This window comes from Magallana gigas, chromosome 1, assembly GCF_963853765.1.
Source record: "Magallana gigas chromosome 1, xbMagGiga1.1, whole genome shotgun sequence".
NCBI classification, from domain to species: Eukaryota; Metazoa; Mollusca; class Bivalvia; order Ostreida; family Ostreidae; genus Magallana; species Magallana gigas.
The window spans coordinates 46,957,521-46,982,800 of record NC_088853.1 but is presented as its reverse complement, the minus strand read 5'-3'; the positions used below and the strand labels follow the sequence as shown (position 1 = coordinate 46,982,800).

Genomic DNA, 25,280 nt, shown 5'->3' with positions numbered 1-25,280 from the left:
AAATCTTGATTTCCAATAGAAAAACTACTGTCCTTTCTGACATTATTTAGTTATCATTTTTACATCATTTTTCAAATATTATCTGCAATATGACTACGTTTAAATAGTCATATTGCAGATATTATTTGAAAAATAATGTATATCTGAAAGGACACTACCTGCCTTAACTAAATTCTGGTAAGAAACACCTTTATTCTACAGAAATATAATTTTTGTAGGATTTTTTTAAAACCTTGCCGGATTTTTAAAATACCGTGTATGAAAATTATTTCTCTTAGCGGGAAACTATCACTTTCCCTTAATTTCTAGAGGTATTCTCTTCTGTCATACATATTGTGACACACAATAATAGCAAAAGTTGTTTTTAGTACTCTATAGGTAATGGTCTATTGTTTTATATACTGGTATCATCAGTAATAATCGCTAAAGATGATCGCGTTAACTATCGTTTACAAATGTGAAATATAGATCAACGTCCTTAAATAACTATAATAGTTTTCTGTCCGTAATCTACATTTCACAAACGGCAATATATTTATTTATTGATCTTACTTAATATTTATAGAAAATTATGAACTGATCATTTTAAAATCCTTTATCATGCAAAAAAAAAATTGAAATAGGAAAATAACAATGATTTACCGGGGGGGGGGGGGGGGGTGGGGGCTATTATAAGAACGACCTAACCATCGTTTTCCATACATCCGGTGTTTTCTCGATGAAAGTGAAAGTAGATTGACAGCCAGAAGGCCGAAGGCAAAGTTTAGAGTTAAACTTAATAACATACGGTCTCTGTCATGTTAATACTCTACATATTTTAAATATTTTGAAGATGTCTCTTAAGTGTAAGTTTGGTTTTTTTTCTGTGTGAGAATTATGAATAACGTTATGCTTGGTCAACAGTTGATATACTGGGCGACGTTGCGTAATCATGTGACAACGATGTCTTGAGTAAATTTTGTGCAATTTGCTAGTTTACAGACAGTTTCTAGTTCATGTTGTTGTATGGTGTGATAAAAAGGCGATTGTTTTCTCTGAGTTAGTAAACTACACATAATTTAATTTCATTGGTTTGCTCGTAATACAGAGAAATTAAATTGCTCTTATACAACTACATCATGTATGCCATCTGTCTATATGTCTATAGTTACATTTAATCAGATACCATATAAGTTAGGTCTGTAGACTTTGTCATTTTTCAGGGCACCCTTACTCCCTGTATGAAACAGATACCACCAGGTTCTGGGTTCACTATGGCCTAGTTATACTGGGGGCGGTGCTAGCATTGGTTACAGCTGTTGCCCAGTGGAGGGACCCTGCTCCCTATGGGAAACATGAAAGGAAGGTATGATTTTGTTTTATAATTATACTTTCATGTTAAATACTGAAATCTGATTGGTTTAGACGCAGTTGGTAATCCATTCTATTACCCTCAGCCTTAGCAAAACACTTGGTTACGGGTAACACAACGAATTGTTACATGTGCATAAATTACACGCGTATGGTTCGCCGTAGAATTAACTTCATTTCTATATAAAAGCAGTAAAATTTTCATAAAAAGTAAGACATTCAGTATAATAAAATAAATAGTGCCTGTTTAGGAGGGTAACTGTTGAAATTGACACCCCTCGAAAACCATTGTCAACCTCCGCTTCGCGTCAGTTGACAATTGTTTTCTTGGGGTGTCATTTTCAACAGTTACCCTCCCAAACAGGTACTATTTATATAATGCCAGTTTTTATGGAGAAATTGTCATTAAACTCTGTTGATCACATTTAAGCTTTTATAATTTAATTCTGGATGTAACGCACATTTTGATTGGCTAAACAATTGTTTTATATCTTATAAAGAATGTTGTCTATGTCACAGTTAACTAACTTACATCAATAATGTAACAATCCGCCTGACGTTAGGTTTGATTTGTACATTTTGAGGTCATTTTAAAGGTCAAATGACTGTTTTTATCTACAACTAATTACAAAAAATTAAATTATAAGCAATGAATTCAATATTTATTAGTTTTATATGATACAAAATGATTTTGGACAATTTACGCTTTTTTATGAACCGCTTTACGATTTTTAAAGCGTAAACCGCCCCAAACCATTTTATATCATATAAAACAAATAGAAATTGAATTCATTCCTTAAATAATTCTGTGACATTTTCAATTTGAATATGATTTGTTTAAAATAATAATAAGTTTAACTAATGTTGGAGACAGATTTTTATAAGATGTAGATTTCTTTGTATTGAAGGATCAGAACTGGGGCCCATTGATTCCCCAGAGACTGGGACATTTCTTGTCAGATGCTCTACCAGGTGTTGTCCTGTTTGTACTGGTAAGATACTACCAGAGACAAATGGTAGCTCTTTTTCGCTAAGTTTTATGTACTAATATACAATTATTTAATGCTTGAGCAGTCGATAGACCCGAATATTTTTCCCGAGATCGCAGTCTATTGACTGGCGGTACAATAGATCACAGTCTATTGACCGGCGGTCAAATAGATCGCAGTCTATTGACCAGCAGTTCAATAGATCAAATCTGATTACACATACAAAATAGACGAAAATATTTGATTTGTAATAAAACAACAAAATCCCTTTGATTAGGTAATAATACACAATGTGCTGATCCGGCATATTCAAAATTGAAAGTGGTATATATTTTAGCATATATATTTTAGGTTTTCTTATTGTACATGATAATATCCAACTGTTTCTGCAGCGTAATGATGTAAATTGAATAGATCATTAAAAAAAGCAGCCATCTCGTAGATGTAGATGGAACAAAACATTCTTTTTATCATACATGTATGTATTGTAGATTCCTAATTTAATTTTCTGCATTTGTAGGTATTTGTTTTCTATGGAACACAGAATAAAAACTACATTAACTACATATTTTTGGCCATGTTTTTATCTCACTATGTTCATAGGTAAGTGGAATTTATTTTTCATTTGAATAAAATGAGCAGTGTTCTTAAATTTAGCAACAACTTCTTGAAATAACTTGTCCATGTAACTGTGCTTCATATATAGATTTTATGTGAAACTTTTTCACTGAAACCATTAAAAAAGTAACGCAGGTCTGTTAAGGCTTCCAACAGCAATGTGTAGAGAGTCACTTGTTAACTTTGTACTTAATACAATATGATGTCATAATCAACTTTGACCTCACAATCTGCATTCCATTCGATAGTTCTCAGGGAAATTGTTGTAACGTTAAACTTAAAAGTGAATTATAATGAAACAGTATTAAAACTTCTTGTTTCCCTTACATGAATGCTGCCCTTAATGCTAGACTATTCAATTTATTCATATTAATATTCAGTATCAGAAAAAATGGACAGATGTAAAGCTTTGCCTGAAGTGAAAGACTACTTATTAATAAGTGGTTTGGAGACTCTCCCTGCTCTGTGTAAACAACTGAATGAAGAAATTTTAATGCATGTAAAAACAGTTTGGTGCAGGTGAAAGATCAATACAGTTCAAGAATATTTTACATTAAATTGGGATAGAATATAAGTACCAATGTGAGTTATGTGACTCATGCTTGGGAAACCAACAGATTTACCCCAATTTTAAATTATAAGTATTTTTTCATTGATTAAAAAAATATTGTTTTTCAGCCGTATTTTAGCTCCAGGACACCTTAACTTTGCTGCGAAACACGTATAATTTTTACATCAAATGTTTCATTTTTTTTTCATTTTTCATTCAAATTATTACATAAGTCAAAATTTTGCAACTTATAGTTCAAGAAACTATCATAAGTAAAATTCTTAATTAAGGACCAGTTCTATATTTTCTCTCCCATTGGACAAAACAGATCAAAACCCAAAGAGGGCATTTGGGAAAATGGCACTCAGTGCCTTGAACTAATATGCTAATTCATAGATCATTTTTTCTGCATTTGGCCCCAATCAGTTTATGTTTTACTCATTGAGTGCTCATTCACAAAAGATGTGAAGTGACCTTGAATCAAGTATCAAATCAAAAAGGTCATAATATTTCTCTGTTTACAATATCTGTAAGTTAAAAGTTTAACATTAAAGCACCTTAATATTTCTATACAAAGATTGGGACCTTTTAGCTTGTCACACTCTGGTCACCATCTCCATAATGTCTATTTAAGTGATAGAAATGTTTGAACAAGACCTTGGACTTTCGGTTGGACATAGCTATCTATTTCTTGTGTCAAAACAAATTAAAAATGACGTGGTTTCAAGCAAAATATACACCGATTGCATAGTCTCAGCCCAAAAGCCAGACAAATCTTGTTGATTTCAAAGAGCCATGGCTGAGTGGCCATCAGTGAAATAGACAGGCCTACATCACAGTGCTGTTTGACAAAACTACCAAAAGTCCAAGCTCTTGTTAAAATGGTTCTAATCTCTAGTGAAAGTCATGTACAAGATTTTACTTTTCAGAGGCAAATTTACTGTCATATGGGAAAAAAATATCATACTACCGGAGTTGGTTTTGGCTTTGACATGTTCATATTAACATGTGCTCAACCATGGTTCTCAGTGATCCAAGGCTGATTAAGTGGCTTTTGTCATGAGTTGATAGCTTTTTATGAGATCATGATTAATATAGTATTGAGAAGAACTGAAACAATAGGGTTTGCTGAACAATACTATCAATGTTGTGGTTCTCAAGTTTACAGCAACCTTCTTTAAACAACCTGATCTGACTTTACAGAGGCATCATACACCCTCTCATCATGAGGTACAGAAATCCAACAGTTGCCATTGGGTAAGTCCTTGTTTTTTACTCACATAAATCATTTAAAATAAAACTCTATTTAAGAAGAATTTCTGCATCAATGTGATTTTCAATTACCACATCATTTTGTCTGATACTTGCATGAAAGTTGTTTGCCTTAGGTATATAAAGTAGTAAGTCTTGATGTTATGTGAGCAGTTATGCCTGTCTTGTGTTTGTATTTCTTAAATTTTTATAAGTTCAATAGTATAAGTGCCTGAACCTGGTTGATAATGCTTCAAAATGTCTAAATAGTTAATAAGCATGAACTATAGCTAAACAGTTCGAATGTAAAAGTCTATAAAGTACATTGTACTATGCCTTGGTTTTGTTTTTTTATGCCTGTATTATGTCATAATACATGTAGCAGTCTTGAACTATGTCTAAGTGATCTGTCTGGACTGAATGAAATTAGGACTAAGTAGTTGATATATTGAAGTTCTGACAACTTTCTGCAAGTTCTTCCTTTTGCTGTCTCTTTGACAGATTTGGTTGAATCTGAAAAAAATAATGCTATTAGTACAAAAGTGTTATCATCATGACTGTGTTAATAAAAGATATAATAAAAAGACCTGTAGATATATACGTGTAAGTATAAGACTTCTGTGTATTATTTCTGAATCATTGGTTTATTGTTTTCCAGAATAACACTAGGGGGCTTTTTTCCAAACTGTCTGTACCATTTTGTGAATGCTGATTTCATAGGATCAGCAGAGTACCACAGTAACTACTATTAGTAAGTTTACATTAATATTAGTAAGTAAATTTAATCTGCATAATCACCCACACGTATTAGTTGAATGGTACATATTACACTGTATGCATGTATTTTGGTAATCTTCAGAAAATAACTTTAACAACAGGCTGTAGGTCAGTTGAGGAACCTTTAAAATAATTACTGAATATCATCATGAGAGTTTTAAACATTTCTATTAAGGTAATTATCCATACGTCACAAAACAACGTCTGACGTAATTCACGCGTTATTACGTTTTTTCCGTGCCCGATCTAATTGAAACCTAACGCTACGGTGTACATGTGTTTCAAAACAAAAAAATCAAGCTGATCTAGAAATTAATTCAAAACAAATCTATTAAAAATCCTGAAAACTGCAATCAATTAGCCTATTACTCAGCGAAATGAAAATTTGACTGGGTTGTGTCGATTGAGTACTCGTTTTGAAAATATAGACCGCTTACTTTTGTCCTGCATAAACATCAATTCATTACAAGGCTGAACTTAATCCAATTCTTTGAACATTAATCCCTGAAAGTCCATAAACATCCAAAATGAAATCCTGACCGAGATCTATATATATTCCAGTGCATAAATAAGGGAGATAAATACACAAGGGGAAATAATTTGACTTATTTCATCTTTATCCTATATTCGCTTAGCAACGAGCATAGATATATTTTCAACAACAAAAAATGTTTTTAGAATTAAAATCATGCGCTGAAGAAAAGTTATTTCATTTTAAGAACAGTCTTTAAAACCATTAAAAAAAGGTTGAATAGAGGTTCTGTCTTAAAGGCATATCAGGTAGTTAGCATTATCCACGCGTGTGACTGCAATTTCTAAATACCGATCTCGATCCATAATACTTACCGACATCCAAAGATACAATCTTTTGCGGTTTAAATAATACAGATTAATCAACAGTTTGTTTAAATCATGTTTTCTAATTAACAATAATTTTAACATATTTTTTTAGAATGATGAAATAATAAACCTATGCACAATTTAAATTTTACGGATCTTTTTTCAAAATATATATTTTAATGATTTTTACCCAAAATACGCCCATTGTGATCCTGAAAAGGCCGGTCCCTTGGGTAAATTTATTTCCAGTTGATTAAGGGCGTTAAGGTTTAAATAATATCAAAATTTTAGAGAATTCTGTACGTAAATAAAATTATAAGAGCTTAAATTCTCTTTGAAAATTTATTTCATTTTATCTCATTTGTATGCGGATTTACCTTTTTTTGATAAATAAGCAAGTGTAACATAATTTTTTTTGATTTAACATAATAATTCCTTTATTTTACATAGGATATAAGTGAAAAAATGATTTTGTGAAATTCAAATTTCAGGCTTAGGCTTATATTCTCTATGTATGAAAAAGCGCCATTTTCTGCAATCGGTTCTATTTTTAGCAACGACCCTAGCTCTTATAATACCGATGGACCACCCAACAGGGTAAAATTTGATGAGAAGATATCCTCAGATACATGTTTGAAAAATATGAAAAAATTCTGTACGCATTTTATTTATCTAGTGGGGTATGGACCATTACCTTAAATGGTGGATTTTTTTCCGAAAAGGTCATAATATTTCTCTGTTTACAATATTTGTAAGTAAAAAGTTAACATCAAAGCACCCCAATGTTTCTATACAGAGATTGGGACCGATTAACTTGTCACACTCTGGTCACCATCTCCATGATGTCTAGCTAAGTGATAGTCCTTAGTGAAAGTTATATACAAAATTTTCCTTTTCAGAGGCAAAATGACCAATTTCAACCAAACTTGACACAAAGCATCCTTGGGTGAAGGGAATTCCAATTTTTTTTTTAAATGAAGGGCCATGTCCTCTTTCAAGGGGAGATAATTAGGATATATTGAAAATTTGTTGGTTTTTTTTTTTTTTTTTTTTTTTTATAAAAGATCATCTCAAAAACCATTCTGCCAGAAAAGCTGAAACTTGTGTGGAATCTTCCTCAGATAGTGTAGATTTAAGTTTGTTCAAATCATGGTACCCAGGGGTAAGTGGGGCCACAATGTGGGGTAAAATTTTTACATATGAATATATAGAGAATGTTTTTAGCTCACCGAGCTGAAAGCTCAAGTGAGCTATTCTGATCACATTTTGTCTGTCGTCCGTCTGTCTGTCTGTCCGTCTGTCTATCCGTCCGTCTGTCCGTCTGTCTTTAAACTTTTCACATTTTCAACATCTTCTCAAGAACCACTGGGCCAATTTCAACCAAACTTGGCACAAAGCATCCTTAGCCTAAGGGGATTTAAATTTGTGAAAATTAAGGATCACGCCCTTTTGCAAAGGGAGATAATTAGGAATTTATGAAAATTTTCGAGAAATTTTCAAAAATCTTCTTCTCATGAACCATAAGACCAGGAAAGCTGAAACTTGTGTGGAAGCATCATCTGGTAGTGTAGATTCTAATTTGTGAAAATCATGACCCCCGAGGGTATGGTGGGGCCACAATGGGGGGTCGAAATTTTACATAGGAATATACAGAGTAAATCTTTGAAAATCTTCTTCTCATGAACCATAAGACCAGGAAAGCTGAAACTTGTGTGGAAGCATCCTCAGGTAGTGTAAATTCTAATTTGTGAAAATCATGACCCTCGAGGGAAGGGTGGGGCCACAATGGGGGGTCGAAATTTAACATAGGAATATATAGGGTAAATCTTTAAAAATCTTCTTCTCATGAACCATAAGACCAGGAGAGCTGAAACTTGTGTGGAAGCATCCTCAGGTAGTGTAAATTCATAGTTGTGAAAATCATGACCCCCGAGGGTAGGGTTGGGCCACAATGGGGTGTCGAAGTTTAACATAGGAATATATAAAGTAAATCTTTAAAAATCTTCCTTTCAGAAACTAATCAGCCAGGAAAGCTGAAACTTGTGTGGAAGCATCCTCAGGTAGTGTCAATTCATAGTTGTGAAATTCATGATCCCCAGGGGTAGGGTGGGGCCACAATGAGGTGTCGAAGTTTTATTACATAGGAATATATAGAGTAAATCTTTAAAAATCTTCTTCTCAGAAACTAATCAGCCAGGAAAGCTGACACTTGTGTGGAAGCATCCTCAGGTAGTGTAGATTCAAAGTTGTGAAAATCATGATCCCCGAGGGTAGGGTGGGGCCACAATGGGGGATCGAAGTTTTACATAGGAATATATAGAGTAAATCTTTAAAAATCTTTTTCTCAGAAACTAATCAGCCAGTAAAGCTGACACTTGTGTGGTAGCAACATCAGGTAGTGTAGATTCATAGTTGTGAAAATCATGACCCCCGGGGGTAGGGTGGGGCCACAATGGAAGGTCAAAGTTTTACATAGGAATATATATGGTAAATCTTTAAAAATCTTCTTCTCAGAAACTAATCAGCTAGGAAAGCTTAAACTTGTGTGGAAGCGTCCTCAGGTAGTGTAAATTCAAAGTTGTGAAAATCATGATCCCCAGGGGTAGGGTGGGGCCACAATGGGGGTTCAAATTTAACAAAGGAATATATATGGTAAATCTTTAAAAATCTTCTTCTCAGAAACTAATCAGCCAGATGATTCTTTATAATTGTTAAGACTTTGGCCCCAGGACAATTCTTTGGCCTCACAAGAAGGTTCAGAGTTTATGTACGTTTATATCCCATATATAAACAATTGTTAAGGAACTTTTTGAGAACTGCAATACTCAACATATGATATGACTATAAAATCGTCCTGTTAGAAAAGGGACTAATGATTATAAACATAAGAATATCCAGGGGAAAATGGATTTTATTTATACGGGATCTACATGTATTATTGTACATTGTCCAGATAGTTTGTATTATGACTCCATTAAGCTGATTTTATCATACCTATTGTTCCTCAGGTGAGCGATGTGGCCCATGGGCCTCTTGTTTAAATCTTCAAATCATGATCCCCAAGGATGGGGTCGGGGCACAATGGGGAGGTGTTAGATTTTTTACAAAGGAATATTTATATAGAAAAATTTCTTTTTTTTTTAAAGAAAAATATTTTATTAGAAAAGATGCTACTTTAGTAAAAGCAACCTTAGATAGTGTAGATTCAGATTCATCAAAATCATATTTTTCAGGAGTAGGATGGGGCCACATTGGGGGGGGGGGGTCCAATTTTAAAAAGGAAAACATTTTAAATTTACCAATAATAAATGGTTTTACTTATGTGCAAGCATTTTGACATATTGTTGATTCTTTAAAATTGTTTAGACTTGGGACCCTGGACAGTTCTTGGGCTTCACAAGTTTGATGTAGGTTTATATCCCATTTGATCCAGATCTTCTTGAGAACTGTAATGCTCAATACGTGAAATGACAATAAAATCATCCTGTGACAAAAAGGGCTCGATGATAAACAGAATATATCCAGGGGGAAAACATTTTCTAAATACAGGATCTGTTAGACTACATTTTCCAGATATTTTGTATATGACTTTGTAAAGCTGATTTTATGATGTCTATTGTTGCTCAGGTGAGCAATTTGGCCCATGGGCCTCTTGATCCCGGTTACGACAAAGAGCACACGGCCGGTGTGACCGGTCAGTAGAGGATGCTCACTCCTCCATGGCACCTGATCCTACCTCTATTTGTTCAGAGGTCCGTGTATGCACTTCTCCTGTCCTATTTTGTATTTTTCCCTTGGACTTCTGATTTGAACACTGTTCGTTATCACCGCATTTAATGAAGTAATGATATGTTACAGTGACCCTCGTTTTATTGTTGGCGTCATTTTGTTTTGTGCTGGATACGTCATCAACAGACACTCCGACTTGAAGCTACGGTCTCTGCGGGACACCAAAGGTAGACATTTTACGTCATCAGCAACGTCACACTTTACAAATGCATGTTAAAATGTTGTTGTTTGGCTTTTGTGAGTTTTTATTATTGCCTTTGCTGTATATTGCTTTATTTTGCAAATAATATGAACGAAAAAAACTGCCATAAAGTCTTGATTTACAAGGTGTCTTATTAGCCATAACGAAATTAATTTTTAATATTACGAAGCTCAATAAAAATTAACAAAATGAAGCAATTAATTATTTGATCTCAGATCAAAAACACAAGTCTGTGTTTTATACATGTGATTCATAGTTGTACTCAGAGAGTACGCGTAAATAAAACTTCCGCATTGCAGGTGAAACATCGCATCGCTACATCTCAGTCATATTTAATGATGAAAATAGATTAGAATAAGAAACATTTGACCATTTTTGCTAGATTCTATCAATGAACAATACCAGAGGACCAGAAGTTATGATGCTATGAGTAATCATACGGAAAATAAAACAGAAAACCATCCGGCTGGTAAGAAACCGGTAGATTTGACTTCCACATTGTAAGAGTGTGTGTTTCTCCAGCAGATCTCTATATTACTTATATCTTTGGAACCTGACGCGAGATGTGTTTAAATTAGTACTTCATAACGCTCACAGAACTACATTTAGAGTTTGTTCTGTTTAGGAACAGACGGTTTCAGGTGTGTTTGATATTTTGCCTGCAATTTTAATTTCTTTAAAAGAAACAAGCTGAGATAACTATATTTATTGCTTTGCTTATCTTATATTTTCGCCACCTACGTATTATGCTGTACTGGTATATACATTTACTGTTTGCAAATTAAAAACAAAAACAAAAAAATACAACAAACAAACAAAAACAAAACCAACACAATAAACACAATTCATACATTATTACCTCTAGGAATATCGAATATGTTTCATACAGATTCTGATCTTACAAACGAGTACATCGACTTGTACATATTAATGAATACTACATGTAATAGAACACTGAGTGGGGTTACATAGTCCACTTCCTAATGCTATGGTAAGCAATGGTAGATTAAATAAAATCTGAAATATCAAAATATCCTCTTCATTCTTTTTTTCCAATGTCTGTTTTACAGAACTTTCAAAACTTTGCGACATTTTTTTTATATGGCATTCATTATTTCTACTGTCAGTGTATTTATAGTACTGTTACAATTGAACGTCGATATCTCGAACACTGATATCTCGAATACATTGGATATGTCGAAGTTTTTAAACAGTCCCATCTAGTTCGAGATAACGAAGTTTTACTTATTTTGTACCATTGATATATTTTTGATAAAACTGACATAATCTTGTGGTCAATTATCCTGACTTTCATTTCGCAGAATAAATGTAAAATATGGCTCAATGATCGTGGGTTTTTGTCAGATTAAGAAACATTGAAGATTTATTTTAATATTATTGTAATTATAGTAGATAAATATATGGATATGTATAATTTGACAGGGAGATGCTCTCTGTTAAAGACGAAGTTTAAGCTTTTTTAAGATTGAAATGTTCTATATACATGTATTAAACTTCTGTCAAATGACATCTGTTGAAATGAGACTGCGTTATCCACGGCCTACAAGAGTTCTAACTGTAGAGGTGGTGTGTTACAGGGTGTACGGGCTACTACGTACCGTACGGAGGCTTCTTTGAACTAGTCACCTGTCCCAACTATTTCGGCGAGCTGGTAGAGTGGATTGGATGGTAAGTACGGTTTATAACCGTATTTTCTCGGTTTGTTTCATAAGAAAAAGAAGAGCGCAAGCTTTAGTTGAATATTGAATAAAAAATCTACATTTTTGCAGCTACGTGTATTTCATACAGTTACAATATATTTGTCAAAAATGCTAGAAAAATTTCTATTTGTTGAGAATTCGAATACCTTATAAAATCTATATTAAAAAATCCTCTTCCGACGACATAATATCCTTCCGATCGTAGTTTTGTTGTTTTTTTTTTTAGCTAATATCGAACAATACTAGTAAAGAAACTTTACATATGTATTTACGTTTACAGGAGCCTGGCCACGTGGTCCTTTGCCGGTCTGGTGTGGACGTTGTTTTGTGCGGCAACATTTGTTCCGAGGGCCCGACACAACCACGCTTGGTAAGATGACGCGGCTGGTATAATGGTAGGAAATGGTTCTCAAGATCTTTGATGATTGTCTTACAGTTATATGGATAGGTTAAAAATTGTAGTAAAAACAAATTGGAAATACAATTTTGTTGCAAATGATGTACAATCCATATTTTATGCTTTGTAGGTATATGTGGTTCATATATGGCTCTTTGTTGTAGGTACAAGTCGCAGTTTGATTCGTATCCACCAAACCGGAAGTCACTGATCCCCTTCCTGTTTTAGAGTTGGTAATGCTCTCACTCATTGGTCCATGTCACGCTCATGCTTTACCCTAGGCGAAGGAGAAGGTCCGATATATAAAACATTACTGGTTCTAACTCCATCAAACATGAATAATATCATTGAATGGTGCATCTGAAAACACAATGGAACCAAACAGACTTTGATGTTAAATCAGAGCCATCATTTTTTAAAGATGCTGGAAGACGTTAAAAATACATGTATTGTTTATGATAAAACGGAATTAGGTAATAAAACAATTACTGTATGTAATGCCTGCACAGTCAGTAGACCCAAATTTATCAATAGATCATATACTGAGATGTTACCTGCACCAAGGGAAAAATATTCGGGTCTGTGGACTGCTCAAGCATTAAATAATTGTTTATTTGTTTAATATTATATGTAGAAATTTTAATCGAATCATATGCTATGTATATGATTTAGAAAAAAAAGAGGTTATATATATTTACATTTTCCAGTGTCTTTTGCCTGTGATAACACTAGGTATCGATTTTGTACTATATAACCCATAATACAAATGACTCCAAATTGAGGCGCCAGCGGGGTTTGCTTATTTATATTTAAATATTCAATCGTACGATGGCTTAAAATTATATAAATATAAGTAATAAGGAATCATTCTTTGAATATTATGAGGTGATAATTTAGGTCGGGGCGTGATCAAAGCTATCATAAAGCCCTTCGGGCTTTATTGGATTTGATCACGCCCCGACCGAAATTATCACCTCATAATACTCAAAGAATGATTCCTTATTCCTTATATAATATCATATTGTATTGAAAATATTGACAGTGCATTTCCCTTGTATCATATGATAAAATCTTAAGATTTTGATAACTCGTTTTCTATAGTTTGACTAGGCAGATGTAGGGACTTGACATTATTTGATTCTTGATATATCCGTCCCTTTGTGTACGGATGATTTCACTCAGTATTTTTTAGCATCATATCAGTAATCACATGTTTATTGAAACATATCATAATTTTTCGAATATTTTCTAAGGTAAAAGCATGCGCTGTATGAGTGTATCTTGATTTATTGTATAAATTGTTGCTTTATATTGTGGCTTGTATGTTTTTGATTTGCATACAAATCTTTGGGTTAGTGCAAAATGTAACTCAGGACTTCAAGTTTTATTCTTCCTGTTTTATAAGAAATGTATGAGAATATTTGAAGTACACGTATATAAAAGTTTTATATATATTTATATATACTTGTATTTTTTGCATTGGATGGAACTAAATACCGACTCTATCAACGAGACCAATTCAGGGTGTAAAAAGAATTCTTTTACTAACTGAAAATAAAACGTTTGCCAAAGTGACCGGGTGCTTGGTATCAAAGACAGTAGTCCCGAGTACTAGTTTTTGTCATTATACAACTAGAGTCTTTTGATGAGTCCAATACATGTTTTTATAAACCTCAAGAAAGTATATCGACCGAAAACGAAGTACTAGTATCCTTCATTTTATTAGGGATATTATTATTGTATTGTTATGATGAATACATATCATTTAATTCTCTTCAAGATCATGCCAGTAAATAAAATTGGTTCATGGTGTATAGAAATTGAAGTCGCCATTGAGACGTCGCACATGCACGAACCTGTAATTTGTTATAACAATTTTTTTTAGTTCATGTATGTAGGGAGGTTTATAATTTTCTGGTTTTAATATGGTATGTAACAGAGTTATCATGTGACAACAATCGACTTATCATTTGCCTGGAGAAAACGATTTTATAATATATTTGTTCAAAATCGTATATTATGATTATGCTTTTAAAGTATTGTTACTTTATGGATAATTTAAAAAACCCACAAAAATGGTCACCTTAAGGATTACGTTTACTCAGGGTTTGAGATTTCAAAAAATATTTTTACAAAGTTCAATACCTGAAGTCAAAAGTTTATTTAAAAACACAAAATAACAATTTTATTCACAAAAATCAATATTGATATCCATGTTTTGTTTATTTGAGGAAGATATGCCACAATAAAGGTAGATAATAATTGAAACAGAGGAAATTCGGACTAATTTTTTCATTTTCTTATATTCTCTTAAAAAATTTTTTGTAGCAATGTAATTGCAAAAGTTAAGTTTCTACGTGTTTTTCCATACCAATTTGCACAATTTATTGTTGTATTATATCATGTATTATTTTATATCACTGGCTGGCACGCGATGGGAAAAATCTTTAAAACACTTAAAATTAATTCCAGATAGAATATCTCGAAAATTTGATCATTGACCTTATATAATGTTGATGTCATCAATATAAAGACAATAAAAGTAGTTTAAGGCAATCAATGGTTTGGAGCTCCTATTAGTCAGTTTTTTGTAAAACTCGATCAAAAAAGTAGGCCATTGACCTAGTTATTTGAAAGTGAAAAACAGCACCACAGTAGTAGGGCTATAATGTAGAATAAGTAGTTTTTCGTTCCTATTAGTGGATTTTTTTCGCCCCTGAGTAAACGTAATCCTTAAGGCATTATTTGTTAAACATGCCTGTTTAGGATATGGCATTCACATTGTTCATTCATGTTTTAAAATAAGTAAGCTCAAGCTCAAAGTTAATGATGATTCGCAGTCATAACAGTGAACATGTTGGTGCATTGTGTATTTTGTCAACCACATACAAAACGAGTGGAAGGATATGCTGGACAATTTCATGATTACAGAGTATATCTGTTTAAGCTATGTTTAAATACCAGCACATTGTATAGCTATGTTGGTCAAACGTTAGTTTTTAATACAATATCACGATCCATTTCTAGTTCATCTGGTTCGATATACGCATAATCATAATCGCCGATGAAATCGTCTTCTTCATCATCAAATATATCATTGGTAACGTAATCAGTCTGAGATTTGTCGTCATCATAATAGTCACTTTTTTCATATTCATCATCAGTGCGAGGCAACTCCTGATAAGAATAGTCAATTTCCTCTTCTGTTTCGGCCTCACTTCCAGCCATACTCTCTGTAGGAGCACAGGCCTGTAAACAAGGGCACAATGCAGAAAGTAAACCTTCCGGTTTCTTTTCGCTTGACTTAATGCCATTTTTGCCCTCTTTCCAATCTTTATTTTCTACCCATGTAGAATTTTGATTGAAATCTTCATAGAATTCGTCATCTGGCTGGTAACCATTGTCATAAGCAGCAGAATATAGAGTCCTCGTCTTTTTGGCTTGAGCATCAATGATAGACTGGGTTATATTGAACTGCAGCTGTACTTGTCGCATTCGTTGACTGGGTCGATTTTTCAGCCGTTGTTCTTCACGTTCCTTACGAATCTTCTCTGCCTCCTCCTTTCTCTTTAACATCTCTGCTTCGTCTTCACTAGAATCTCTACATGCATATTATTTTAAGAGTCATACACTGATAAAATCAAACGTCAAAAGCAAACGGACGAATTCGTATAGAAATGTTGAGAATATTACCGCTCTTCACTTATGTCGGATAAGTCGCCATAGTCCACAGGATTCATACAAACTGTGCAAATGTTGTTGATGTCGGTAAAACAGTCCATGCAGTAGACAGCTGTAACAGATAGAGCATTAACTTGATGTACAAAATGTATAGTAGACATAAAATAGATAACACAAGAATAACTATGACTGCATACAATTCGATAAGACAGCGTACACGGGTATTTAAGGATGTGGGCAACATTATAATACACAAGAAATCATATTGATGCAAGCGTCAAACGGGCGCAAAAATATACATGTAATTGTTGTTTGAATCATCATTGGTTGTTAACATAAAAACACAGAACGAAGAAGAAAATAACGAGTTGGTTGTACTAATTTTAATGGTAGATTTTGATTTTAATTACTATATTTTCAGCAACACGTTTTGAAGTTTAACATTTTACTATTATTATTAAGAATAGAGTTCGTTACTGTAAGCATTTCTAACAGTTGTTCTATGAGCATTGCTTTAGTATGAATTAAGTAATGGAGAACACATTGATTTGTACAATATTTCAATACAAAGTTCAATTCATTATTATTCTCTTGGAAATTATTTATTTCAAACCATCTTAATTTTTTGGTGGATTGTATTGAATTAAAACTTTATGCATTAGTTTATATAATTTCAAGGGACCACATAATAAAATAGAAATGGATTAAGATAAAGGTACATGTAAGATCATGCTCATCCGGTAGAATCTGTTCAACTTTAAAGGTAAAAAATAAGCCGGATAATTTTTTTCCTAAATGGAATTATAAATTTTATCTACACTACAGTTTATGAAAATAATCATGGGTATTTCAAAAGAATTAAAAATAAATCAGGTTAGCTCAAATTTTCAGGTCCATTCAAATTTTCAGTTCTTTCATATTTTTGCGTAAATAATTGATATGGATGTCATTTCATGATAATGTTCTACCACAAAGTACATGGCAATATAATAAATTCACACACAAAGTCATTTTATTTGACGCAGCACATAGAAATTCAAATACATCATTTATATAAAATTTCATGTCATTCAGGTCTTTAGTATTTCAGGTCTTTAGTATCTCCCGTATACCGATACAATGAACAACTCCGAAATTTTCCGAATATATTATAGTCTCGATAAAACGCGTCTAACACGACAGTCTATGACAAAATTTTCATTTACGAGTAAAACAAAAAAATGTGTAATATTTTTTAAAAGGCATAAAACATATTTCTACGTGCAAATTTACTTATTTGAACTTACTATTTAATTGATAAAAATGAGCATAATATTAATTCATTTTTAAAAAAAACTATTCCGCAGAAACGCAGTTACAATATTTAAATGTGTATCAAATAACGGACCGCCTCCTGGCGGCCCGTAAAAAATACTCCATAGTGACTTCAGAGTTGTTGTGAGAGTTCAGTAATAGCCTTGTACAGCCGCTGATGTTTCCTAATTGTCCATATCTTCAGGTCTGACTAACTGCCTACCGGTACAGTCACTGTTTTGACTAATTTGCTAACTGTACAGAAGCTGTTCTGACTAATTGCTTACAGCTACAGTCGCTGTTCTGACTTATTTTCTACCTGTACAGTCGCTGTTCTGACTTATTTTCTACCTGTGCAGTCGCTGTTCTGACGAATTTGCTACCTGTACAGTTGCTGTTCTGACTAACTTGTTACCTGTACAGTCGCTGTTCTGACTAACTTGTTACCTGTACAGTCGCTGTTCTGACTTATTTATTTTACCTGTGTAATCGCTGTTCTGACTAATTTGTTACCTGTGCAGTCGCTGTTCTGACTAATTTCTTACCTGTTCAGTCGCTGTTCTGACTTATTTTCTACCTGTGCAATCGCTGTTCTGACTAATTTGTTACCTGTACAGTCGCTGTTCTGACTAATTTTCTACCTGTGCAGTTGCTGTTCTGACTTATTTTCTACCTGTACAGTCGCTGTTCTGACTAATTTGTTACCTGTACAGTCGCTGTTCTGACTAATTTCTTACCTGTTCAGTCGCTGTTCTGACTTATTTTCTACCTGTGTAATCGCTGTTCTGACTAATTTGTTACCTGTGCAGTCGCTGTTCTGACTAATTTCTTACCTGTTCAGTCGCTGTTCTGACTTATTTTCTACCTGTACAGTCGCTGTTCTGACTAATTTGTTACCTGTACAGTCGCTGTTCTGACTAATTTTCTACCTGTGCAGTTGCTGTTCTGACTTATTTTTTTACCTGTGTAATCGCTGTTCTGACTTTTTTTCTACCTGTGCAATCGCTGTTCTGACTAATTTTCTACCTGTGCAGTTGCTGTTCTGACTTATTTTTTTACCTGTGTAATCGCTGTTCTAATTTTCGACCTGTACAGTCGCTGTTCTGACTATTTTTCTACATGTACAGTTGCTGTTCTGACTTATTTTCTACCTGTACAGTCGCTGTTCTGACTAATTTCTTACCTGTACAGTCACTGTTCTGACAGTGGAAGTAGTTGACGTGATCGTCGAATCGACCCTCCTCTCCACAAGATAAACAATATTTTCTTTTGAATCCAAGGAAAGTGAAAAACTTTCGGCACAGAGGAAATCTAAACAAATTTTTAAAACATAAATATATAGAGTACCGATATTTTGTTTTTATTTCGTATCATCAAGCACCATTTTAATCTTATAGCTTTAGCACCATTTTAATCATGTAGAAGGCTATAAGATTAAAATTATTTTTCGGTGTAAATTAGGTTGGCTTTTAGTAAGGGAAATGCTTCTCATATTAAAGTCAATTGTTGAAGGTCAAATCAGTTTCAAGAATCATCTCTGACAATATTCTTTATATTCTTATACAGCTTTTGTGTCTTGTCTGCCCTTACTGACTCATCATCCTACTCCTGATGCTGATTTTTTGCACTTCCCTCAAAGTTCCGGCTTGTCTCCTCATTTGTCTCCTTGCAAACTTTAGAAACCCTCCCCTTGTCTTCAGTATATGGTTGTACAGCCACACTGCACGAGCTCGCTCCCGCCTTGGGTAATAGCATGCTGCAATGATGTGACGTAACCTAAGTCCGTATGCTTTGAATATCGTCATCAGGAAACAAATCAGGAAAATCGTCCCTGTGAGAGAGCAGAAGTCAACTTGTACTACAACGTGTACTACAACGTGTACTACAAGTATACACATGCATCTGAGGGCAATAACAATGAAATACATCATTATAAAGCATATTCAATCATTTTTAAGGTCTAATCAACTGTATTTTTGTAAGAAAACGCCTCATTTTGAAAGTAGTTAAGTGTTTGTATTAAGACATTTAAATTGGTTTTCATTTATCAATATAGCCGTGGTCTGTGGACAAAACTGTGCAAAATAGTGCATAAAATTATCATTACTTTCCAGATTGGGACATCAAATTCACTTTATTACCCTAAAGTGTTATTTCTTTTAATAAGTAATATACTGCCAATTAAAGACTGGTTCAGTTGTAAATAGTTGTTAATGTATGCAGCGTGGTTCTTGGGTCTTAAGATGCACAGACAATTGGAAAATACATGAAAACAACTTGCATTATGATACCATTTTCCGCTTATTAGAAGTACCTATTTCTTCATATACGGCAATGTTGGGAACGCTTGGGATCGGAATACATTTTGTTGCGTCAAGTTTGGAGCCACCTTTATCCGCCATTGGGTCAAATGACGTCATCAAAGCTCGGTACATGCTTGCTACTGCCCCTTTTCCGTGAACATGGACTTTCAAATGAGGCGGAACTGAAAGTACACTTTATAATCTTAATGACGGTAAGTAAAATAAATTATGATCGTCAGCCGTAAAGATACATAACAATTTGCATTTAAGAATAATTTTACGTTTGAGAAATATTTAAATACATGTAAATACATTACATAAGAATACTGACCTGGAGCACCGATGTTTTTGGTGAAGAATCTCCTTAGCATCTCTAGCAACCAGTATAGTCCATAGTCACACATCATGTAGAACGCCGCGTGTGAGCCGCTGATCAAAAGCATGAACACTCCCTTAAACAACGACTTCATCTCCTTTCTCGTTATCCCAACAGAGACTGAAAATAGAAGCACGTACACAACCACGCGTGAGGGGGGGGGGGGGGGGGGTAGACTTTAACTTCGTTAAACAGCTGTCTTTGCTATTAATACAATGTACAACTCAAACAAACTACTTCCCTCAATTTAATAACAAACACAAAATCTGTCCTGAATTGTAAACTATAGACATGTATAACAGACATGGGCGCCGTAGACGGGGATCACAGCGCTGTTCAGAAATATTCAACAGACACTAGGGTGTTCCTAGAATACAGTCAATACACCCAAACTGTGAACATAAACCGAGGCTGTACTCAATTATACAACAGGCGCTTTGACTGTCATGCAATTAACAACAGAACTGTACCGAACTAAACAATTGGTTTAGTTGTCCTAAAATTAAAACATAGATTGTATAATAGACAAAATGACAATCCTAGACATGGTATATGTATACAACAAACAGCAGTCCTATCACTGTTGAAATAAAACCACTATTGAAATAGTGAGATAGGGGATCTATTTCATTATAAAAATCACTTTGTAACTACTATTGAAATAATCATTTCAAAAGTAGTTCGCCATGAATATCACTTTGTAACTACTACTGAAAGGAGGGAATATACATATCCTTGTTTGAATCAGGGATACACACATGTTTTGATGTACTTCCTGGACTCCTTCGATTTGAGCGGGAATATTCCCTCCTTTCCGAGTTCCAACCTCCGTTCTTCCACGTCCCGTATTTTGTAGGTCAGGTAAAAGTTGTCGAACCTGTCGTTAGACCGGTACTTCTTCCTGTACATCAAGGCCCTAAATCAAACAGAAACCAAGGATCTGAATCAGAGGTCAAAATACGAAACAAATCCAAGCTTAAGTGCCTATACCTGTATTTATATTTTCCAGTGCCTGTGATAACAATACGAATCATATTTGTAACGTATATCGTTAGTCCAATACATTTCATCAAGGACGTAAATGACGTACTGTGGTACTGTGTGTCAATGATTATTATCATATTGAACAATTAGTAAAAATTATATAAATATAAGTAATAAGGAATCATTATTTGAATAATATGAGGTGATCAAATACGTTCGAGAGTGATCCAATCTATCATACATCCATTCGGCCTTTATTTAATTTGATCACTACTGACCGCTTTTTAATACTCAAAGAATGCTCCCTTAGAATTGTTAGTTGTATCCAAATAAATCTTACTTGATTACTACAAATATGAGTGACATCATGGTCAGGTTCTTGACAAATCCGACGACGTTGGTGAAGCTGGAGAGGCGCTCCTTCACGTCCTTCAAGATGTCTTCCTTGACCTGGCTGTAGGACTTGGATTGGGTCACGTTGTATTGGTAGGTGTGGGAAATTGTGACATTGAAGTAGAACATCGTATGAACTGCCTTCACAGCGTCATAAATGGCTGGAACGATATATACACCATTATTTTAGCAGTTGTTTGTAATTTCGCAAAATGTTGGAAAGCCTTTCAATGATTCTAAAATACATATATCTATATATGTGTTTATATATATATATATATATATATATATATATATATATATATATATATATATATATATATATATATATATATATATATATATATATATATATATATATATATATATAAAATACAATATCTTCAGCAATATTAAATAACTGTAGTGATGTAGACTTGTTAATTGATAACAAAAAAATCACAAATGATTTAGGAAATAACTCTGTAGAATCAGTCGACTTCGGCGGTCAGCTGATGGAAAGGGTAAAACAGACGTTTATGCAAAATAAAAGTAGTCTCATACACTCCCTATGTCCTCGAATTTGTTCTGTCGCACACGGCACTACCATGATTCATCGGTATAGCCAACTGTTCCAAATCCTTTATATTGTCAAACTGAGACATTTTCAACGAATCTCTCTCTCTCTCTCTCTCTCTCTCTCTCTCTCTCTCTCTCTCTCTCTCTCTCTCTCTCTCTCTGTGGAAAACTTACGGTCATATATCCCGGTTTTCACAAGACTAGCTATAGCAGAGGCAATCAAACACAGCAGATCTATTACTAAAGGAAACAAACAGAATCAAATGTATTTAGCTTCTCTCAACATTTTGAAGCATTTGTTATGATTTGATTAATTGTAATTTAAATGAAAAATTATTTGTTATACCTATTCACAATTACCAAAAAGTAATGTAGTTTAATAAATATCAAGTTATCGATAATCAAAACTGGATCACAATTCCATATATTAAGTTTTGTATAATGGGCTTTAAATGAAAACTACACTGTATTTACATATTTTCACCCGACCTTTAAAACTTTGTAAAAATATTTATCACATTCATAAATATTATTATATTTATACTGTATATAAATTATATTTATTTTGGAACTACTGTGGTCGAGAAAACTTCTCATCAAAGTGCATACATGTACACTTTTTATGATTATTTTCACTCACTCAGATTTAACCATGCTAGAAAATAATGAGATCTTTGTGGATAGTAACATTTCTACTAATTTTACAACAATGTTTTAAATGTACCCATGTGGTAACTTGCTAAAAGATTACAAAAGATTACAAAAGTGTATTTATATATGACCCATCCATCAATGTTTCCTTTGTATATCAGTTGATGTGATAGGTTAGTTTACTATTCTAAAGAATAATTATAAATAAAACTAGATCTCGTTACGAGTAACGACTAGGTCTTCCGCCCGATTTTATTTTCATATGATACGATGAAATATCGATATTCTCTGCCAAATCTGCGATCTTGGTGAATCTAGGTTTTTTGTCTCGAGACCGAAAACGGACGAACAAAAGAGGTTTATGAAAATAAAAGCTAGGTTTTTTTTATACATTTGTTTAGTGTACACCACTGTTAATCATGGAAGATGAAACACCAAAGATAATCAGTTAAACTTGTGAAAAAAATAAATTGTTTGAACTCTTCTGGTGAGTACCGGAAGTGACGGTTGACAAAAGAAAACCCGTTAAATATATCTTCAATCGATTGTCTATCATTTATAAAAGTTTGTGTTTCAATCACTTACAGTCACTAAAATCTCGCTGGTATCAATTTTGTAAAAAGGCTAGGTACCAAAGATATTTGAAATCTTAATTGTTTTCAAGTTATCTGTAATACAGTTTACGAGTGTCTTGGCCCCTCATTTAAGGGGCCAGTCCCTTTTTCTTGAGTTCAATCGAAAGTTCTCACGAATACTAACATTTTTTGTTCTTACACCCATCTAAAATTGTTGTTCATTTTTGAGATACAAATGATTGAATATTTTAGGGGCCAGCCCTCTAGATCCTTAATGGGGGCAGACTTTAGAGTTTTGATTAGTGGAATCAATTAGAATCATCAATGCAAACATTTTCTTTTCTACATTGCCTAACAAAATATGTCTCCTTCTCAAGATATATTGCATCAAAGTTTAAGTACTTTGGCCCCTTAAAATCCCTAATTACGTCATAAATGGGTGTGAAAATGATTTTACCTGATAAATATTGCTACAATCAACAACTTTGCTTCTATCTTGCATTACAAAATTTTGATCGTTTTTAAGTTATTTGTAATAGAGTTTACGAGTGTCTTGGCCCCTAATTTAAGGGGCCAGCCCCTTTTTCTTGATTTTGTTGGAAAGAACGTTTAATTATCTACTACTTTTGTTATATATGTCTTAACAAAATACCAACTGATAAAAAGATACAGATGAAAACGTATGAAAATTTTGAATGAAAATTCGTACTCAATTTTCGAGCCCAGGCGAGCTCCAAGAAATGGCGCCACTGGCGTAAAACAACATAATAGTGCACAACTTCAAACTATAGACTACATATCCTGAAAATTTCATAGTCATATCTTTGATAGTTTCTGAGATCAGCTCTGCACAAAATAGGTCGTGAAAATGTGCAAAATGGCCGATAAATCGGTACCGGAAGTGACGACAGAAAAAATCTCATAAATGTATGAAGTTTACATCAAGTCTCATCTTCTGTGAAAAAATTATTGAAATCGGTCGAATAGTTTTCGAGAAATCGCGTGCACAAAATTTGTGGAAAAAAATAATAAGAAGAAGAAATCGTACGAAAACTATAAGGTCTTCCGTTGGAAACGGAAGACCTTAACTAATGAATTAGAATCAAAACATAACGTGTTCCCTAATCTTAATTATTTTACCCGATGTTGATGAACGACCCCACCTGACCTAAGATACCCCAAAGTAAGTTAAAAGGTCCCAGTCGAGGTTCAAAAAAGCGACCGGTCTTGCTAATTTTATACAAATGGTAAACGTATAGTAAGATTATTTATTGACTTATCATTTATCATTAGTTATACCGCCTATGATAATTTACTCCATTATTTTTCTCTCCCTCTTCTATCTCTTTCCAGTCAGGAGCGACAATGTCTAAACTCCGCTCTAGCTACGGTCTGATAGGACAAAACAATAGAAGGTTCGATGGTCGAGGTCATTTTTTTTTTTTTTTTAGAAAATACCCATAATAAATGGTAAAATATATGGATTCTTTACTATAGAATAGTTTGAAGAAATAATTGTTAAAGTTTTAGGTAGATCTGATGCTTAAACCACCCAGCCTCCTTGATACGTTAGAGCTTTTCTGGAGTTACCGCCCGTTGATATCTTCAACGTAGTCCTCTGTTTAGAATAACGCTCATAATTGTCTAAGCATTGTATTTTAATTTCATCTAGATTGCTGTAATTAAAATTATAAAATTTTACGCGATGAACTAATTGATTTTATTTTTAATTCAACCGTTAAAGCGAAAAAAATGTTTACAGCACGTGACTTACTTCTAGCTATGTTACACACGACTTGAGCGCCCTTCACTACATAACAGATCCAGCCCAAGAACCAACCCAATGTGTCCCTGCAAAGGCAAGTTATCATGAATTAAGTACTCAATACAAGTTTTGTCTACTGCTTTAAAGAGAACATCTAATAATAATGCTGATCAAGCATATATTTAACGTGTACAAATTTAAAGTAGGTAGAGCGGTC

The 25,280-nt window shown here is 33.7% G+C and overlaps 2 protein-coding genes across 4 annotated transcripts in view; one reads left to right on the top strand and one right to left on the bottom strand.

The window, feature by feature from the left end:
• The first annotated feature begins 709 nt into the window (after positions 1-709).
• LOC105342922 (3-oxo-5-alpha-steroid 4-dehydrogenase 1) lies at positions 710-13,944 on the top strand. 2 transcript variants are annotated; one of them, XM_034465216.2, is made up of 11 exons: positions 710-845; positions 1,203-1,345; positions 2,259-2,342; positions 2,860-2,942; positions 4,711-4,764; positions 5,417-5,509; positions 10,234-10,331; positions 10,749-10,835; positions 11,965-12,055; positions 12,368-12,457; positions 12,649-13,944. In XM_034465216.2, exons 1-11 carry the CDS (start codon positions 833-835, stop codon positions 12,710-12,712), a joined length of 900 nt encoding a protein of 299 aa, XP_034321107.2. In that variant the 5' UTR covers positions 710-832; the 3' UTR covers positions 12,713-13,944. The 2 variants fall into 2 exon arrangements, with proteins under 2 accessions (XP_034321107.2, XP_034321108.2); XM_034465217.2 differs by lacking the exon at positions 10,749-10,835.
• Positions 13,945-15,337: 1,393 nt separating this feature from the next.
• LOC105342921 (DC-STAMP domain-containing protein 2) overlaps positions 15,338-25,280 on the bottom strand; it is a 29,469-nt gene continuing 19,526 nt past the window's right edge. The window contains exons 7-16 of one of the 2 annotated variants that reach the window (XM_066068730.1): positions 25,073-25,149; positions 22,247-22,312; positions 21,462-21,675; positions 20,896-21,053; positions 20,093-20,257; positions 19,773-19,943; positions 19,049-19,289; positions 18,642-18,769; positions 16,178-16,277; positions 15,338-16,085 (exon numbers count right to left, since the gene is read on the bottom strand). In XM_066068730.1, coding sequence (XP_065924802.1) covers positions 15,470-16,085; positions 16,178-16,277; positions 18,642-18,769; positions 19,049-19,289; positions 19,773-19,943; positions 20,093-20,257; positions 20,896-21,053; positions 21,462-21,675; positions 22,247-22,312; positions 25,073-25,149 — 1,936 coding nt within the window. In that variant the 3' untranslated portion in view covers positions 15,338-15,469. The remainder of the gene's footprint in view (positions 16,086-16,177; positions 16,278-18,641; positions 18,770-19,048; positions 19,290-19,772; positions 19,944-20,092; positions 20,258-20,895; positions 21,054-21,461; positions 21,676-22,246; positions 22,313-25,072; positions 25,150-25,280) is intronic. The other variant, XM_066068741.1, reaches the window with a different exon arrangement.